Genomic DNA, 20,268 nt, shown 5'->3' with positions numbered 1-20,268 from the left:
AAGGGGGGGGAGGGGGGGGCAGGTGAGCAAGCAGCTGTGAGGTGCCTAGTTACTGGGGTTAAACCACAACAATTGTATACACTTAAGGCAAATTACAAAAGGAAGGCAATGCTACCTATGGTCAGTACTATCTGAAAGAAACAGGCTATCAGAAAAACACAGTCAATGAGTCAAGATATTTTAGCGCTTTTAGCTCCAGTTCATGAAGTTATAATGCCACTCTGCTAACTGCTTCTGGAAACTTGGCAATGTATATCTGCAAGCTGCAATCTCATTTCTACAGGACCTGAAGCATTGACAATGGATGCAGTGGTTAAAGATACCGACAAGAACACATGCAGAATAGGAGAGACATTGCAAAAACAACTCACGCAAAGTACCCAGGGAGAGGTGCTGTTTCCCAAAGGACGGAGACTGAGCCATCAAACCAGGCTGGATAGAGGGAGTACGGACCACAGGAGCATGACGAGGGACTTGGACTGGAGCAGCCTCTTCTTCCTGGTCCACTGCCTGTGAATCATCATTCTCCAGTGACTGGGAAACTGAGGATGTTGAACTGACTTCATCCAAATCTTCATAATATCTTGTGGACAAGAAGGCAGATCGGGACAAACTTGCTGCAATATCAGAAACAAAATCACGTGTGTGTATTAGGTTGAGGGAACCATCCAGCCTAACAGCCAAGACAGAGACACCCTATTTTAGGATGCTCTTCTCTGGTTTGTTTTAATCCTGCATTGATAGGATTTGACTTCTTAACTGCCAGGAAAGGCAGCCTTCAACAAGACAGTAACTGAACGAAATTCTTACTGAGAGCAGATGGGGCAACAGGAAAGGAGAAGTAGGGCTGAGGAGTGAAGAGCCAAAAGCTAACTTCAGGACTGGTTCCCACAGCAGGTGAGTCACCCTCCTGGAAAGCATTTCAGAATTCTATGGTAACTAAAGGTTTACCTGGAGCTGTAGACCTAATTGGTGGAGTTTTCCTCTTGGCTAGGAAATTCCTCAACTGTGCCTGTTTCACGGGGGATAATTTAGCTGGAAAACCAAAGACAGTTATTAGTTTATAATCAAACTGCAAGTCAAAAAAAGTAATTCACATTTATGGTGTGAATGCCAGGAAGAACGAATAAATTACCAGGTACTTTAGGCAGAGGTTTGGCATGTGATTCCAAGGTAGTTTTCATCAAGGCATTGCGCAGGCTTTCAAGGTCACTGTCAAAACTGGGACAAGGCAGAGCAGTGAAAAACCATGATCAGCAGAAAGAAACCAACCAAATCAGGAACAAAAGGGGGCCAAAGGAGCCACTAGAACCATTGGCTTATTTGGAAGAACAATTGGCTCCTCTAGATACTGTGCTATTTAAACACATGCATCTTTAATTATTTTGGAAACTCTAAGAGCCATTCACTTCTTCCCCTGAATTCAGACAGACAACCAGCAGTACCTCAGTCTGGAGGCTCTATTATCCTGTTTACTATAAAAAACGTAACTTTTAGGGGAAATTTCTGATAGGCATCGAACAGTGTGTCACAGAATATAACCAATGAGCTTCTGTAATACCTGGGCATAGTTTAGTATCATTTTTATGACATCCTGTCCTCCCACACCACGTCCACAAAACATGATTCTTTGGAGGACGCACCCTCACACATTGCTGGGGGCAAGAGAGAAGTGGTGTTAACACCACTCAAACTCGTGTTTCACATACCTTTGAGCACTGCTAAGAGAAGATGTATCACTGGGAACACTCCACTGAGATGTCTGATTATACAGTCGGAGCTGCTGCAGGCTGTTCACAAGCTGATTTAGTCTCTTCCTCTGCTGATTGATTATTTCCCGGTTATTAGCCAGCGTGTTAAACAAAGTCTCTCGCTCAGGAGCTATCAGACGCCTTCAGACATCAGATCAAGAGACAGGGATAAGGACCATTCTATATAACTGGCCACAAGCAGGCATGCATACACAAAGTAGTTCAGTGGTTCTAGCTACTGAAACTCCATGAGGTCAAACACGGTTTGGTTTGAACACCAAAGCAGTTCAGTTCATCTCAAATGCATATTTCTCCTTCAGATATGCCGCAAGTTTATTCATTTAGCTCATTTACTTCAAGATGTTTTATTTATTAGAAAGGTTTCATTACCTACCACCAATGGATGCATTTGGTTTCTACAAAGCTTGTTTTATAGTTTTTTCTATAAGCACTATTTACACTGTACACAGAGATGCAGCAAGCTTGTAACACGTATGAAGCCAAATAATCTGAACCTATAGCTCCCATTAGGTGTCTCAGTCAAGCTTTATTCCTAGACCCCCTTGAAAAAGATCATACTGTTAAGTGGAAAAAGGCTTTTGTCTGTTGATGAGAGACTAATGCCCGATTCACTGACATGTTCCTTACAGTTGTTCTGTATTCCAATTTCAGTTACTTACTTCTGCTTTCTCTTCTGTTCCAGGTGCCGATCCCACTCCAAATCCAGAACGTCATTCACATCCTGAACAGCAAATTTCACATACTGGTGCAAGCGTCGAATTTCCTACCATGCAAAATAAAGTCAGCTTTTAATTCACTTCAGAAATCTCAGTTTCAGTTGAAGAAGCTGAAGACCCTTCAGGCTCATTCGGTCCAAGCCATGTGGCACTTTCCCGTATTTCTGCCTGGAAAGTTTTATCAGCACAGCAGAACCCAACATAGTGAAAATCTACTGATCAATCAATGCGGTACCACAGGGCTTGGCTTGGACATTTTATCCCAGCTCTCAACTAGAAATAATACTTTCCATAATGTTTGTAAAACATTGCCAGGTCTTTACAGAAAGGGTTTTACAAACACCAGGCATTATACAAAACAAATCATATTTCAAATCTCATTTCCAGAACACAAGTCATTTGCTCCCATTTTACGATGTTGAAACTTCTAACTTGATAGGTGATCAAAGCTTTGCAGGCTATTCACATGGCTTTAGGATACCAGCATTCACAGACTGATTCATGAAAGCATTCACAAATGCTCACAACTCTCACATTAAGCCAAGGAATTAACTGGATTTTTATAGGTAGGGGGGGGGGGGGGGGGGGAAAGGCAGCACAGAGAGAGTAAAGTGACTTATCCACGACCACACAGTTGCACAACTGGCACAACTAAGTCAGAGACCTCTGGCTGCAAGCCCTTCTCCCTAAACAAAACCAGCATTCAGTCTCATTATTGTCATCCCTCCAGCCTGTCATGGCATGAACATGTCTTGAACTCCAATCTCGTAAAATGGAAATGGAAACTACAGTTGGTTTCAGCTGATCTCAACAGAATGCTCACTTAAATACAACGACGAAGCAGCCAAGTAACACAGCTTGGGAAAAATTCCACTGCAACTGTTTTCAAGATCCAGCATGAAATTCTAATGTGACATACCCAACCTGAAACCAAATCCAGTCCTACTGTGCGCTTAGCGTTACACACTACCAAGCACAGGTTTCCTCACTCCAGCAACTATGAGCATTATATAGCAGCAACTCTCTGGACAGCAAATCGATATGGCTGGACATCAGAAAAGCCCCAGGATCTTTAAAACTTCATTGAAAACTAATACACAAAGTTGACTAAGTGAGCTTTTCTCACCCAGAAGAATGGGGATGATGTAGACTGAACAAAATTTAAGAGTCAGACTAGACCTCTCCCCTTACATTCCAATCCACTTCCATTTCTCTCCCACTCCGTTATTCTTTCCTCATGATCCTCTCCCTAGATCAGCGAAACAAACATTTCAAGATTATCGTCTCTCTGAAATCACAAGCATAAGACTGAAATGTCACAGACACATACTGGCTATCAAAGCAGGCATACAACTAAGAGTGTGAATCAATCTACAGAATCCAGGTGAAGACTAGAGATCAGACGTAAAAGAAATTACTTCACGTCAGATGACTTCTAGTAACCGTCTGTGTGCATGCCCTTGATACCTACTGTAACAAAGATGACATTCAATTATGTCTTCAGCCTGCTAGTCAGACTTCTTGAGGGGAACTTATCAGTGTATAAAAGACCAAGTATCATTTGTAGGGCACATTCACTCTATTTTGCTTAGGGTTAAATAGCCCTCTCATCACCAGAGCTGTAACAAAGAGTGCTTCACCCCTAGTTCCCTTCATGTCTTTGAAAGCCTCTTTCTGTACTGCTGGTTATTTTCCTTTGTGCCCCAGCTTTTAGAATATCATCTAGCTTTATGCTCCACCATCCATGAAATTAACCACACAATCCTGTAAGTCATAATAAATCATCAAATGTTTCCATAAGGCACTTGCTGAAGATAAAAATAATTCCAAGAACTCTTCTACAAAGTGTTAAAAAAAAAAAATTCTTTTAACTGAAATCCCTGAGCAAACACTACAGGCTGAGAAGGAACAGGATGTCAAGAGTCACATTCTAAGCTTAGAATGGACTTGGATCTCAGGTGAACTACTTCCCTTCAGCAGGAGTTTTGAATTATCACTGCAAATGGCAACAACACAGAGGATTTTAGGAGAGGATTTTCAGCATGTCTTGCAAAGTCATGGAAAACAAAGCTCATCACACTTTTACTAGACTATGTTGAAACAGCAAATACCTAGGGCAAAACAAAACTGCTGGGCACTTGGCCACACAAGCCTCGGTTTTATTTTATTTAAAACTCTAGATTAGAAGTTGGCTGGCATGCTTCATACCTGAAGCTGTGCTTCACTCTTGGGATCCAAAGGTTTCTTATAGAGCAAGTGTAAATACCCCGAGCTACGATTCCGTTCGTTCTGTTCTCTAGCCTCTTCTACCCCTGCAAATCCCTCCAGCAAGGTTGTCTTCAGAATACTAATATCTCCGTGAAGTGACTGCAAATAGAAATAAAACAGATGGGACTAGGTTCAAAGTAACATTTTTTCATTGCCATCTCTAGCACAGGGGCTTCTGCAAGTGTCTGCCTGAAAGCACAAATGCAAACGTCACCCCCACATTGAAGCAAGCATAGTCAGATGTTCCATCTACATCAGTTCAGCTTTAGCAGGTTAAGTAGGAACATCAGGTGAGGAACAGTCGCTGAGGAGCTAAACAGTTTGAAGATACTCTGCTCACCTCTGTTGTCTCTTTAATTTCCAAGAGGAAGGTGTGAAGATCATCTGACTCAGTTCGCAACATCTTCATTTCCTCTGGAGTACCAACTTGGAAACAGGCTTTGGAAGTCCGGGCCTTCAGTTCCTCCATCTCCTTTTGAAAATGCGCAATCTACAAAGTCAAGTGGAAGAAAGTGCAGCCACTGAAACACAGCAGTGTCTGGAACAAATGTCACAGCTCTTGGATAATGTTTCTACTACGCCATAAACACCTGTCACTTTGCAGCCAAAGCAGGAAATTCTTCTTGAACATTAACAGGAAAGAATACTCAATTTTTCCAGCACAGCAACTGAAATTAAAGATGACTGAACAGGACACACAAACAGCAATTACAAACCAGGCTGATTATCTTGGGAAAAATTTCCATTCTGGTTCCTGAACTACTGACACACACCATCAGAACATAGGTGAACTGAAAATAAGTGTCTGTATACCTATACAGTGGTCTTACAGCTACTAAAATGAAGAAAACTGCTTGAAAATCTCACCTCCTCTCTGATTCCTGCTATGACAGGGTCTGAATCCTTCCACTGGTGGGCCTGTTTCTCTAAAGCTGTGCTGGGGAGTACTGATTTGCCCTGGAAAAACAAACAAACAAACACACACAAACCCCCCAAAACCCCAAAAACAATATTAGGGATATATCCTTAGCAACAGCAAGCTTAGAATATCAAAAAAGGCCTGCTGTTAGAGACTCCATTCAGACACCAGTCACCAGGGAGACAATTGTCATAAGCATAAATACTAGTTCCACAGTAAACTAAGACTGCTATGTGCATGTTTGAAGTAGGACTGCGGATTACCTGGAGATATGTGGCTAAAGCTTTATGAAAGCAAAGGAAATCTTTGTGTGCTGCTCTGTATTACTGCTTTGATTTTAATATCCAACAAACTTAGTGTCTCTCTTAATACACAGTCAAGGCATCCTTGACTGCTTATTAGCTAGGAAAGCTGTGAAACCTCATTTCCATAACAACAGGAAGACTTAGTTTCTACAACTCTGATTATGACAACAGACATCAAAACACGGCTCTCTCAAGACATGCATAGAACATAGTTTGTCCCACAGATTTGCTACTATTTTAATGTCAAAAGCTAGCTAATTCTTTGACCTAAGAATAGTCATTCAGTCCAATGAATTCTAAGCAATTCATAGCCCATGTAAAACATTCGCCCTCTAAAGAATCTACTCAAGTTCCCATTACCTGGGTAGAGCTTGGCTTTGCTGCAGACGGGGTGATTTTGGCTGTCTTCTGTAGTAAAGAAGCTGAAGGCATACTTTGAGCAGGACGTGCCACTGGAATTTAAAAAGAGGAACAGTAATTTATGAACTCACACAAAGCTTGAGAAAACAGGTTGTGATCAGACACAACCATAGTCACCGCTGTCAAATCCAAAAGCAATAGTGCTATGGGTCCCAGTGCAAGAACACACCTTCCTTAGGTGCCGTTTTACTCCCATCCAACTTCTCTGCTAACAGTAACAACTGTCACTCTCCAATATGTGGCTGTACCACCCCTGAAGGACCCTCCTGAAGGACCTCAAGATCCCCAGTCACACAAATGTTTGAGAGATGGAATATTATTCTGCTAACAAATGAGTGCGATCTCATTTAAACTCACTTGTGACCATTTTGAACTCTAGTCACTCCAGATGCAAGATAAGGCACTGATTTGTGTGACTGCCCAGAAACATTCATAATCAGAGCTGTATTACAGTGCACTGAAAATGCCAGAACTTCTGGATATACTTAAGAAGCTGAATATATTCATGTTCTCTGGGGAACAGAGTACACAAATGGAAAAACTTCTCAGTTTCAGTACTAAGTCCATCACATCATTATGGTGTGCAAATCAGGAGGTCCACTGCAGTAAAAGCAGCAGGAAAAAACAAGAAAGAAAGAAGCCAAATGAAGCTCACTATGTCCTAAAGGTTTTAGAACATTGTTTATATTATTCCCAACAATATGCATCGGACTCCTACCTGTGGCAGGCACAGGGGTTGAAGCCTTCAGTGGTGTGGTAGGAGAGGCTGCAAGGGGTGTGGACTGGCTCAGAGGACCTCCAGAAGCAGTTTTTGAAGTGGTTGAGAATGAAAACATTGTGGAAGTGCATTGACCAGTGCTGCTTGTGGGAGAAGAGGTGTCTACAGCAGTGAACCTGCAACAGAAAGCAGAACATCTTTCAGCTCTGAATGGGTCCTGGCTGCTTCCCTCCATCCAAAATGAAGGACTAAGTTCTAATGAATTAGCATCCTCTGGGATCAGCAACAACTTGAGCTCCAGATACAAAATTACAAGTGTAGCTCCTGGAGACAGTGGGAAGGAGCCATCCAGGATCATTTCTGAATACGTGGAACCACAAAGACCGCTACCATATACCCACCCAGTGAGCAAAAGCCAAATGCCAGCAAAAAGTACTACCCTGATTCAAAATGCACCTCATCATTTTGCACCAAAGCACCAACTATAGCAAATCTGAGATGCCCTTCAGTGTCATTCTTGCAGCAAGGCTCAAACAGAAATTCTGCAAGAAAATACGAATTTCCATTCATCTGCAAACTCAGCTCCTCAAGGCAGCCAATTTAAATATTCAGCCAATTCACAAGCGTATAATTTGCTTTATACACAAAATATAAAATTTTAAAAGCCACAAGAGCTACCATCAGATCCTGGTGTAGTAAAGATTTTTCTAATTAAAAAATAATCATTTGAACCATCAGAAATTTCTTATGATGCATTTACATGAAAATTGCTCTCCATAGAAAGCAGTTCCAATTAACATAGCTCTGTGTCTTAAACCATTCTTTCTAAAAAAAAGAGAGCAAGTCTCAGGAGTTGGAGGGAAGAGTGCGTATATGAAATCTGAGAATATTCATCACTCAAATCCATTTTGCATAGTTTCTAATCAATATTAGTTTTCTTTCAGCTGGCACGAACAAGCTTTGAAGATTTCGGATCCTGTGTTCAATGACCAAGTACCCATTTAAGAACAAAACCAAAAGGTCTGGCACCTTTTCTACTGAATACAGGAGTGGAAAAGAAATCCATCAGCTATGGATACAGCTTCCTCTCAGCTCTGCAAGTTACTCTTTAGATTGGGGGTAAGGAACCTTCAAACAGTCAAAGCAACTTGTGCTATCACCACCACACTAAACCAGTCCCAGACATAAAGGACTTCAAATCCCAGTGTTCCCCAAGAGTCTTTAATCATGATTTGCATCAAACAAAGGCATGGAATTACTGTTTGATGCCTATGAAGCAAAGACATGAAAAAACTAGGTCTCTGCCAATCTCACAAATTATCCATCTAATTTTTGGCATCATCCCTTGACTAATATTTTGCCCATGAACATAACCTCTAGCACAGGAAGCACTAAGGGTTTCACAGCCAAGATGGCTATATCTTGGATAGAGAGGCTTCCTCAGTGCTTTCGTGCTCCATGGGGAACTGGTGTCAGGGCAAAAAGCCAGAAACCATCTTCAGAACTACCATACGTTGTCCGTGCCTGAAGCAATTTAACAAGTATCCAGCCACTGCATTAATTACTGTATCTATTTACTTCTCATTGAGGTTAACTTTGACTGAAGAAGCTGAAGGGGCGAAAGATGACTTCTGCGCAACAGGTGTTGTGGAGAGCGGTGGCCCAGGTGAGCTGTCTGCAGCTGGTTTGAAGTTCATGGATCCAAACGAAAAGGAGGTGGCAGTAGCTGTAGTGGTGCTTACAGAAGGAGCAGGAGTCACAGATGCCTTAGGAGAAGCAGAGGAGAAAGCGAATGTTGCTGCTCCAGTCAGACTGGGAGCCAGGGCTTGCCTGGAGGCATCAGTGGCAAAGGAGTAAGGCGGAGGATCGCTGCCCGTAGCGCCAGGCGTCTTCACAGTTGAAGGCATAAAGGAAAAAGTAGCTGCTCCACTCCCTGCAGGAGGCTGAGTTGAGGCAGGCGCAGTAGGAGCAACACCTGGTGTTGTGTCAGGCTTTAAAGAAGTTGGAGGAGTGGTTGGAGTTGTGGCAGTACTTCCTGCAGAAAGACAAATGGGGACGGAAGAGACTCATTTGGCTGCATTGACTAATGGCAGAAGGTATTGCAAGGCCAAATGCTATTTGATGGGGACAGTTCAGCACTATCTCGCTCACTGGACAGACGGTACAGTGAGGAGGAGAGAAGGCAGAGCCAGGCTTCCAGTCTCCAAACCCAGTAAGTGATACAGAAACTGCACAAAGTCCAAGCCACGATCAATACTACAGTCTGTCTAGGTTAATGTTGTCTGGGATTTCCTGTGAAAAGGCTTCACCTTTCTCCATTGATTTTGATGAGGTTCCTGCCATCTCAAATAAAACAGGCTGTCAGCCCGCAAGTCAGCCAGCACTGCAGAGAGGCAGGCTGCCAAACAGAAGCATTCTGTTTGGGGAAGGAGAAGCAAATTTGAGGTTAGGGAAGAAAATGGTGGGTTTCCAATTATTATTGCATGCATGCAGACAAGCAAAACAATCAGCTTACCTGCCTACCCCACCATAGGAAACTGCCTCCTTCACACTGCGTACAGCAACACATATATAATGCAGCTAAAGCTACTACTCTTCACCTGCTAACACAATTTTCACAGCGCTGCAGAAAGCTATTGTTTAAATAAGCTTTTGCTGCAGCCAAACACCTTAGTTCACATCATGGCCTCCTGTGGCAAAATACATGGAGGAAAACCATCACCTTTCTGCAGCATGCAGACCGTGCTCTGGGTCTGCACAGTGCTTGATCCTTGTCCCCAAGCAGAGCCTGCAGTCATCGCTGCAGTTCCAGTCATACACCCCAAACCTGGGCAAAGGGCCTCCTAGAATTGCTTTGGCCCTGTTCCCTAAAGGTTGATTGCACAGTAGAGTCTAAGTACACAGTCTGCAAAGTGCTTGAGATCCCACATAATGAATAGGACTAGATAATTTCACACTGATGCACAAAAGACAGAGAACAGTCCTGGGAGCACAAAACATTCAAGAACTGGTCCCCATTATCATTATAAAGAAAAAAAATTATTTTCTGTGACCACATACGTGTCTGAATACCAAACTTACAGATGAAGATGACAAAGATCCACAAATCCAAGTGTTTCCCTAATCCACTGGAGTACCCACCTGCTGATTTTGGAACTCTCTCCCCTACTAACATCAACGGCTCTGGCGTCACGATAAGTGATCTGACCCCTGGGTTTTGGTTGATCATGTAAAATGGGCAGAGCACACCATCCGTAGAGAGCAAGATCAGAACTGGAGCTGGAGCAAGGGTCTTCTCGTCACCTGTCAGAGAGGACATATGCAAGTTCTGCAGCCAAAGTTTCCTATTCTGTTCCTACTGGCATTGGCACCTTCATGTGACTTGCTCAGCATGATATTTCTTACGTTTCTCCCTTCTTGCTTTCACTCGCATCTTTGTTCCCTTGCTTCTCCATGAATACCCAATTCCCTTTTTTTCCTTCTTTATTCCTTCCTATTCCTGACTTCATCTTTCATAAATTCATAGATGAAGGGTTACTTTGACAATCAAATGTCATCTCCTCAACGGCAAAGCCCAAGTTTCACCCATGAACTCCTGTGCCAAGCTTTCTCATATTTTGAAGCAGTCCTTTTTCCTCACCTATATGCTGCTCTCTCCTTCAATCCTCTATACCTTTCAGCAATCCCCACATTCCATTGGGTTCTGTCACTTCATTAACATTCATATACATAAAGTATGAAAGAGAATTGCTAGATAGGAAGCTTTTTAACTTTAAAGAAAGTCAACATCAAACAAACATCCTGATGATCTGAACCTCTGATATAAAACACTTACGTTTTGCACAGCTGCACCTTTGAGCCTAGAGTCTGCTTCTGTTCAAATATTCTCAGCAAGTTAAAGTCCCCAAACCACTCCCTGTATTTCTAAAAAAATTTTTAGAATGTTTTAACTGTGCTTAATTAAACAAAAAAACCCAACAAATCTAGGATGCAGGAAAAATCTGCTATAATCACAGTGCTTTGTTTGTCAGGCAGTGCAGTGGATGGCCATGTTTCTCTACCTATTGGTTCTTCAGGAAAAGCATGCTAGGAAAGGGCAGTTTCCACATGGGAACAAGCTCCAGGATAAAGGAGGTTTCTTTGCAATCCAAACTTGCTGTGAACTGCAAAGCCAATTAATGCGCAGCCCAAACCAAGCTGACTGCACTCTGTGAGAACACAGAGAATGTGTTAGCAAAAAGCTTCTCCAAAAACCTTTCTAAAAACTCTAAGGCAATATAACCTGGTCTTAAAAAAAGCTGTCCTGACAGATTCCTTAATCCAATAACTGTCTAGATTAACAGAGAAAATGCTTCAAATTCAATTTTGCATTCAAGTACAAAGTTTGACCTCAATTCCCTTCTGTAGGCTTTCATTCAGTTAAAGTTCTCAGTTAATCGGCACCCTCCTGGGCTCTTCAGGAACTCTTGACTGCAGTACCTTCCACTCTGCCTGAAGGCATCTCTATTTCAATCTGTCTCTGGGTTTCAAGGGAGAGTTTTCAGAATTCACTAAGGTACAACACAATAGCTCAGATGTATCTTCAGCTTCAGCCTCTGACAAGGTGCTTTGAAGAGCCTTCAGGCAGCACGGAAGGTACAGCAATAATGCAACTGGCTAGATGTAGAGCACAGCAGGGTTCAGTCAGTACAGGCCCTGTGCTTTAATGCAGAATTAAAACCTACACATTCACCTCGATGATCTTTGCTTTTTCTGGCTTTGAAACTAACCCACTTTTCCTTTAGATCAGTGCAAATGTAATTCATACAAAACAGTTCTGCAAAACGACATAAGCTACAACAATAAAGAAAACCTCGCAGGCAGTCTGAAATCCCCAGTGTTAGAATACAACTCCTTTAAACTCACTATTATCCCAGCTCTGTGAAACATAGACATAACTCAGGTGCTTTGTTTGCCATGTCTGTTAGTGTAGTATCCCAGGCTGCTGAGAGCTTTGATGAAGAACTGTATTTAACACTTTGCCATTTGAATCCTTACACAGAAGTAAGCCCACATGTGCTCTGCGCTTGGTATAAAAAGGCAGGATGGATTCTCTGTGTCAGTCTCCCTTTCAGAACAATCTCCTAGAACCCTGAGAACCAGGCTGCCCCTCAAAAATCTCACATATATTGCTATTACTGGACTATTCCACAAGAAAGACTAACAAGACTTACTGATCGGGATAGGCATGTTACTGGTGTAGTCTACAGCAACACCAACAGGCAGAGTGTCATCGCTCTTATCTGTCACAGGAAGTTCTGCTCTGCTGGAGTCCTCCAAAACCCACGATTCCCAGTTCTGCAAAAAGTAATATTATTTTGACTACTGCTTTCCTGTGATCAGCCTTCTTCAGAACTCTAGCCTACTACAGTTGAAAGATAAGACTACAAAAAAGCTAGAGAGCATCTACTTAAATTTGTCAGATTAACAAATGCCCTTCACAGATTTGTGTGTGAATTCTCACACGTCATTGCACGTCAGAGTTAAGGTCAGACAGTTTTAATGTTTAACTTCAACTGATGACCTCACATGAATCATCTTATTATAGTGAGCTTGACCAAATTTTGAGACTGCCAAGTAAATAATGAAAAATAGACTTCTGGTACTTCGTTCACAACATACTGTGTTTCCATTTACCCTTTCTCTTTTTGTGTCACTCAGATCTCTTGTTCATTTAAGAATTATCTTTATCTTAAGATTCTGTACAACTCAGATGTAAAAAGAAAGGGGTTTTGTTTGGTTTTGGGGTGTTCTTTAAAAATATACCATCTCATTGTATTCCAGGTCTTACATAGGTTATACTTGCTTACATTTTCAAGAAAGAGGAGGTACATATGCACAAATACAACAGGAACAACAATATTACCTGATCCCCTTGCCTGGCAAGAATGCTGACTTCTGTGGAAGCTGCTGAAGCTGCCAGAACTAGATCCCTGTAAACATGGACACAAATAGGTTAAAACCAACATAATAATCCCCAGCAAGGTCCCCAGCTCCACAATTCATTATCATCTATACAAATTCATAACTAGGAATACAGTTATAACAATAGGAAACTGACTTGTCCTCCCAAGATGAACGAAACATGATTTGCTACATCACTGTAGAACTTTTTTTTTTTTCCCTTTAAAACTAGTCACTAGGGGCTGAAACCCTTTGCCAACCAATGATTTGACAGCCACTGTATCATCATAAATAATGACAGTCCAGGTCAGGTAGTTGAAAAGTTAGGAGCAACTTCTTCATACAGATACACAATTAAGTGAGACAAAAGGTCATGTTTTACCCAACCTATGACTTGCAATCTCAAGGGAAATTGTTATGACAGATTTTAAACAATAATATGTATTCTCATCAGACAAATGAGTATATTGGCATGGAGATAAAGCATGCAGGAGAAATTAGCTGTACTTACACAAAGCATTTTCAAAATAACAATTTCATTTGTCTCATATTCAGGTACTATACAGTTTACAAAAGGAAGGAACACAATACACTGAGAAGCATTGACCACTCAGACATGCGTAACAAGGGAAAGACTTTGCCATGATTCCTGCCACTCACCATTCCTCAACGTAGTTGAGGAAGTAATGATGCTGTCTCTCTGTGCAGCTCCCATAGCAAGGCTCCATGAAATTCACAAACTTCTCTGGTCGCTTCTCTTCCTTTTTCTGTAAGACCAACATTAATAATTTACCTTCCAATGCAGAAATCAAGTACTCTCCCATAAATATGACTGCATCAGGGTACAGCAATAATTGCCACTTACTTCAAGAGAGAACAGGCATCATGAGACCACTTGAAAAGCAAAGAACAAAGCAAACAAACCAAAACCCTCCTCCAAAAGATAAAGAGACAAGAAAGAGGATACCAGGGAGTTTAGATCTCACACCCTCCCCAGCAATAAATAACCCGATACTAAATAAGAGCATATCATCAGGCCTAAAAATCTCCCTAACCTGAACAAAAATATACATCAGGACTCTACAGCAGGTAAGGTTTTCTTCCCAAGTGTTTACTTCAGAGGCTAAAAGTCTTCATGTCATAATTTGATCTCGGCAGAGAACTGGTTACTGATCGGTTTTCAAGTGGATACTACTACGTCCACTCAACCCCCCCAACCCCAAAACCATGATTTACAGTAGTACCAAACTCGAATTCTACATGTGAATAATAAAAGCAACTTGCCATTGTAATAAACAAGTCAAAAACAAGCAACAAACATTTCTGTCGTTGTGACTTGCTGGCACTTACAGGCAATATGGCTACGACCACTTCTGGAGGTGTTTCCAGTGTCCCATCAGCCGCTGCATACACAATAGTGAAGACATATGTGCCAATCCACAGTACATCCAAAACTGAAAGAGAAGGAAACAAATACCTCAGCCAGAAACACTTCAGAATGATACCTCCTTGTATCTTGATTTTAACTGTGCACAGCACGCAAAAGTAAATGACAAACAAGGAATCACTAACTAGTGAGTTAAACTAGGAATCACTAACTAATAAGATAAAGAACATCAACGATCTGTCTGCAGAACATCAATCTTATTAGGGGGAAAAACTATTTGATCCCAGACATTTCAAACACAAACCAAAAGAATGTATCGATTTGTTTGATGATATCACAGGCAAGAAAACGCCAGTGTTCCCAAACATGGATGATGTTTTGTCATACCCACATGAAGCGTTTCTGCTTTTCTAAACTTACTGCTTTGACATTTCATTGAAGAGTCAAAATGATGAGATGAAACTCACACAAAATATGAGAATAGGATTTACATCCAGAAATCTTCACGCTAAAGGGGGATTACTTGTGACAGTACTGTCTATCAAATCAGTGAGCAAAAAATAGCTTTTAAAATGCATATTTAAAACATTCTAGAAACAAACAAGGACTCTGGCCAACTGGTAATTTTTCTACGCAACCCAGAGACAAAGCATATAATTTTTTTTCCAAATATTTAAAAAAAAAAAATCACACTGTAATTACATAACCAGTGCAGTACACAGCTGCTATAACTAAAAACAACATGAGGAGGAATGAGTAAAAATATTTTAAAAGAGAAAACAAGTCAAAAAGAAATAAAAAGAAGTACCTTTAACAGGATTGTCCGAGTCATAAAAGGGAGGACAAGGGATTACTTTCTTCTCCTGCAGATTCTGCAAATAAAAATACTCTTAAACACAAAGAAAAAGCCAACAAACAAAGCTAACTGCAAGTTTTGCAGAAAGCCCAGAGAACTGGTTTAGAGCAACTCACCTACTCTTTAACACTCATCATGTGCCACTCTGAAATCATGACTTTTCAGTGGCAGGTGCAAACCTTAAACTAAACGCAGCATTGGTCCAAGATACTTTAATATTACTGAAATGCTTGGGCAGCTTCACACAGCTCATACCCTGTGCCACCTGACCAAACTGCATAGCTTGTGATGCAAAGAAAATAAAGCATATTGCAAAATAGTGATCAGACATAAGGCCTTACCGGCAACAATACTTACAGGCAGATATTGTACCACGGTGCCATTTTGCCTCCCTACAGCTAGTTGTTTTCCCTTTGGGCTCCAACACACTAAGCAAAAAAGATAATTTCATTAGCACTAAGGAACTGGAAAGTTACAAGGCCCCACAAAAGCAGGACCAATAAATTAAAACTGCAATTTTTCCCCCCCGCAAAAAAACATGAATCGGAGTTAAACAAACAGGGAGTCATCCAGTCACAGAGAAAGTAAAACTGCACAGATCAAAAGCCAACAGATGGTGATTCTTAGTTGCATGCTTCCTTGGAAATAACAATCAAGCCTGAGATGGCACAAACCACAGGTGGGCACTTTTGACTCTAATTCACAAGATGCAGCTCCTCCAGTCAACTGCGAAAGAGCAGTTACATTGCAACACATTTTCTGAGTCTTAAGCAGTTTAAATCCTTCCTTTTTGTGAAGAATTTTTTTTTAAGAAACCTCCTTCCCAGACAAATAGCCTGTCTTTTTACACCTATCAATCCCCTTCTATTCTTCAGTGTCTGACATTCTGTATGCTATCCGAGGTTGCCACTCACCAGATGTAACAGCTACAGAGGAAGGCAGCGTGGCATACACTTTCACAGAGTCCGTGACCTGCAGGACAGAGATGCTGCCATCGGACAGGCAGATGGCCACCATGGCGGGACTAGCAGGGTTCCACTTCAGGTCATTGACCACTGCTGAGTTTCCCGAGTCCTTGGCCAGCTTGTGATAAGCAAATGCACGTTTCTGCTGTTTTGCCTTTTAAGAAAGACAAATACACGAGACAGTCAAAGTTGAGCACAAAACCAAGTTCTCCCAAAGTCATAATCCAAAGTGGTTTTGACCTTCCTATAAATTAATGACCGACAAAAATAAGAAGCAGATTCTGAGTTTACTGAACGAATCCTTTACAAGACACCTTCCACAGAGACACACAAAATCCCACCCAAGGTATGCCTCTCCTCCTGCTGTAACTTGGGGTTTGCTGTAACAAACCCCACTTTGCATATGCTTTACCTGATTTAAGAATGTGCGGACATCAAAAAAGCCAATGAAGGAACCGATCTCACTGGACATCATACAGACGGACAGCGTGAGATTATCACAGCTTAGAGCCAGGTGCTGCACAGGAAACTTCATGGGAACTAAGGTACTCTGAACATTCTCCACTTAAAACACAAAAAGAAAGGAAGATGGAATGAAAGGGACAAATTTAAATAGCAAGAACTGTTCTTGTAAAACAATAGTGTTAGAACAAGTTTATGCAAAAATCACTGGTCCTATTAACAGCAGCTGTCAAAGCTAACGTAGAAAAACTCTGAGCAACAGCAAACCCCTTCATCGCTACCAATACAGTTTCAAGAGCTGCCAAATTCCTAAGAAAAGAAAACTCCGCTTTCCTTCCTCAGTAACCTGGAGGAAAAATAAGTGGACAGATTTTTGGTTTTACTTATGTATGCACATGAACACCTCGGGTGGTACAGTTACTAGGGACAACAAGAGAACGAAAACCACTTTGCACTTATGTTATCCCACAACACTTAGGTGTATTTTGCACTTAGGTGGTAGAACAGCGATTGCTTTCTCCCTTGCAGGACAGCTGTTTAGTCAGAGTGGATAACTCGGTGCGAGAACTCTGTCCCTCCACTCACACACATCCCTGATGCACACACAGGTTCACAGCTCAAAGACTGGCTACCAAGACTACGTGGCTGCAAGGAAAGGGGGCACATTCTCAGTTCGGAAAAGTCAGCCTCACTGTATGGTGCTGAACACAGGTGACCAAACCTGAACGACACTTGAACAGCAGCTACCACAGAGCATCCTGGTGACGTGTTGCCAACAACTGTACTTCATTTCAGCCAGAAGTACAGCAAATATTGTTCCCGTCTTCTCACACAAGAAAACGTGGTAATTTCAAATGCATGAAAGAGCATGACAAGGACTGTATCAGAAGCCAAGACCTCCATATCATAAAAACCCATATGAAGCTGTCTCTGCAAAGACCATGAGACGTAAGTGTGCCTTACCAATTTTATTAGGATCTTCTCCCAGCTGGTTTTGCATGAGAAGATTTCTAGTGTGAAAGATCTGCAGGCTGGTTCCTCCACCAGCAAAGACCAGCCCGTATTTGTTAGACACTGCAAGGAGACTGGAGCGCTCTTTGGGAAGATCATCCGGAGCATCAAAGATGCGGACCTTCTTCAGTGCTCTGAACTGAAAATCCTGTTGTAAGAGAGTGGGGAAGTAGCTGTACATATGCTGGCGAAGAGGAATAGTTTACTTCAGTTTCTCTAAGACAGTAAGTTGAAAAGTCTCTCCACGAGAGCTGCAAAACACCTGCCAAGGCAGAGTCCACACCCACGCTGTCACTGGCCATCCCATCACATTTTCTGTCTCATCTAAGAAAGACTGAGATCACACCACATTTTTTCCATTCGCTGAATCTCTCTTCTACCCAGTGCCTATGTTCAGAAAACCTGTAGGAGTTGAATCTGTCATCTAACCTTCTCAGAAACATACCAAAACTAGCCAACAGATACAGAAGAAAAACGAAAGAGAGGGGAACAAAGCAGAGATACAACACAATTGAACAAAACCTGTTGCCTCAAAGCTACAAAGCACACATCTGCTTACATGCATCTGTGTTTGCTACTGTAATTTATGACACACAGAACAGATACGGTTATTCCTCCCACCCACCCCCAGTAGTTCCTTTGTATAATCAGACTTATTTTTTGCATTCGTTTCTCTCATAATTTACATTGTCCTTTTGTAAAAGCAGGAAAAGAAAAGCAGAGCGAGAGATAAAAACTCCAAAAACACAAACTGAATTAAGAAACAGCAGTTGCACTATTACCATGCAAAACCTGAGGTTCCCCTTAGGAATGAGTCTCTCTTCCCAAGGTGCCAATTGTTGAACGGAGCACCAGATCTAATGCCAGTAAGTCAAATCAAGCACCTGAGTTTCATTTCCAAACTATTGCCAAAGCACTGGGTAAGTACATTCCTGCAACCTGAGGAGGCTGCAGGAACTCAGAAACTTCTGCAAAACAAACAGCCCAGCTCTCTTGTTTTAGAAGGTGCCTGAGCAGAAAGCTGCTGCACAAAGATCCACGTGGGCTTCAGGAATCCGTCCCCCCACACCCCTGCTTATACAGCCTCACAGTAACACTCCGGGAGACATAGCGATGGGCTAGGCTGACACCACACAGCAAGTCCCCAGTTTACACTGTCCCATAGCAGACAAGCACACATGCTGTTCCCAAAAGCAGGAGATTCCCAGCACAAGGCATGATGACAGAAGGACTTAGAAACACATCACTCCTCTCCCAAAATAAGGTTCCTCCAACTCTCACATTCTGCCTCTCCTCCCCCAGGCGTTACCAAGACCCCTCTCCATCACAGGCCATACCGGCCCCTCTCTCTTCCACTCCACAGGCTTGCGCCAGACTCTGCTGAAAAGTCCTCAAGTCCTTCACAACCCCTGCAAGGATGCCTCTAAAGGGCCCCGCCGTGACCCCAGCCAACACCCCCCCACACACACCGGCCTGTCAGCCCCACGGCCCAAGTCAAGTCCCTCCCATAGCCTACACCCCTCACAGCCCAGGCCAAGCCTTCCCCAAGCCCCCTTTCCCTCACAGCCCGAGCCGACCCCCCACCACGGCCTGTCACCCGCCCTGCGGGCCCAACTCACCGCCGCCGGCCCGGGCCAAACCGCCTGTCAACTCCCCCGCCGCCCCAGCCAACCCCCCACCACCGCGGGCTGCCCCCTCACAGCCCGCCTGCTCTTCCCCCACCCCTCACCTTCATCTCCCGCTCCGGGATCACGTCCATATCGTCCCCCATGGCGGCGCCGGCAGCCCCGAGGCCCGCGGTCCCCGCCGCCCTGCGCACAGCCGGGAAACCCCCGCGCGCCCGTCAGTGAGCTCACTTCCGCTTCCGGCGGGGCCGCTCTAGCCACGGCTCTCGATGCTCGAGGCCGCGGGAGTCCTCCAGCGGGCCCCGCCTTGTGGCGGCTGCTGCGGCGGTCGGCCCCCGCGGGGCCCAGAGGGCGGGGGGATAAACGCCTGGCCCTCACGGCGGAGAGCCTGCCCGCACGGCGAGGCTTAGCCAGCGGCTGTGTTAATAAACCCTTTTTTCCTTATGTTCTGAGGTGGGGCCTGACCCGGTCGCGGTGGGCGCTGCAGGCCGCGCCCGCCGGCCCTTCTCCGCCCTGAGGAGATCCACCCCGGAGGCCCTGAGGCGACAGACCCCACTGGGATGGGCCGTGGCTGCCAGCAGGGCAGCTGTCCCGGCTGGGCGATGGCGGAGGCTGGCAGGCAGCTGCTCCACCCTGTCCCTCAACCCTCGGTAAGGGGCTTCGATGCTTTTTCCACAGCAGAGGTCCGGTGTTGCTGCAGCTCTAAGCAAATCCCGCTCCCTTAGCATGGACTGCAGTGGGAGCACGCAGTCGTCCCGTGCGCAGCATCAGTCCCAGTACACCTCCAGTTACGTGCAGTTGAGCTGGAAAGACGGAAGCCTCTGTGAGTGGGGACAGCCTTACTGTGCTCCAGGGCCCCGCAAAAGAGGCGTGTGTTTTTTCAGTCACAGCAGGACCTCGG

General features: G+C 43.5%; 1 protein-coding gene across 1 annotated transcript in view; it reads right to left on the bottom strand.

Annotated features, from left to right (window-relative positions):
• Positions 1–19,592, bottom strand: part of NUP214 (nucleoporin 214) — a 48,329-nt gene extending 28,737 nt beyond the window's left edge. The window contains exons 1-22 of the mRNA XM_075519357.1: positions 19,472–19,592; positions 17,695–17,890; positions 16,682–16,833; positions 16,219–16,423; positions 15,662–15,732; positions 15,257–15,320; positions 14,412–14,515; positions 13,722–13,828; positions 13,024–13,090; positions 12,332–12,455; positions 10,260–10,421; positions 8,697–9,153; positions 7,119–7,294; positions 6,341–6,432; positions 5,624–5,713; positions 5,097–5,246; positions 4,697–4,855; positions 2,432–2,535; positions 1,710–1,892; positions 1,136–1,221; positions 952–1,035; positions 372–617 (exon numbers count right to left, since the gene is read on the bottom strand). Of these exons, the coding sequence (XP_075375472.1) occupies positions 372–617; positions 952–1,035; positions 1,136–1,221; positions 1,710–1,892; positions 2,432–2,535; positions 4,697–4,855; positions 5,097–5,246; positions 5,624–5,713; positions 6,341–6,432; positions 7,119–7,294; positions 8,697–9,153; positions 10,260–10,421; positions 12,332–12,455; positions 13,024–13,090; positions 13,722–13,828; positions 14,412–14,515; positions 15,257–15,320; positions 15,662–15,732; positions 16,219–16,423; positions 16,682–16,833; positions 17,695–17,890; positions 19,472–19,513 (3,121 nt within the window). The 5' untranslated portion in view covers positions 19,514–19,592. The remainder of the gene's footprint in view (positions 1–371; positions 618–951; positions 1,036–1,135; positions 1,222–1,709; positions 1,893–2,431; positions 2,536–4,696; positions 4,856–5,096; positions 5,247–5,623; positions 5,714–6,340; positions 6,433–7,118; positions 7,295–8,696; positions 9,154–10,259; positions 10,422–12,331; positions 12,456–13,023; positions 13,091–13,721; positions 13,829–14,411; positions 14,516–15,256; positions 15,321–15,661; positions 15,733–16,218; positions 16,424–16,681; positions 16,834–17,694; positions 17,891–19,471) is intronic.
• Between the last annotated feature and the right edge of the window lie 676 nt (positions 19,593–20,268).

Source organism: Mycteria americana, chromosome 17, assembly GCF_035582795.1.
Source record: "Mycteria americana isolate JAX WOST 10 ecotype Jacksonville Zoo and Gardens chromosome 17, USCA_MyAme_1.0, whole genome shotgun sequence".
Lineage (NCBI taxonomy): Eukaryota > Metazoa > Chordata > Aves > Ciconiiformes > Ciconiidae > Mycteria > Mycteria americana.
This window is presented reverse-complemented; position numbering and strand designations above follow the sequence as displayed.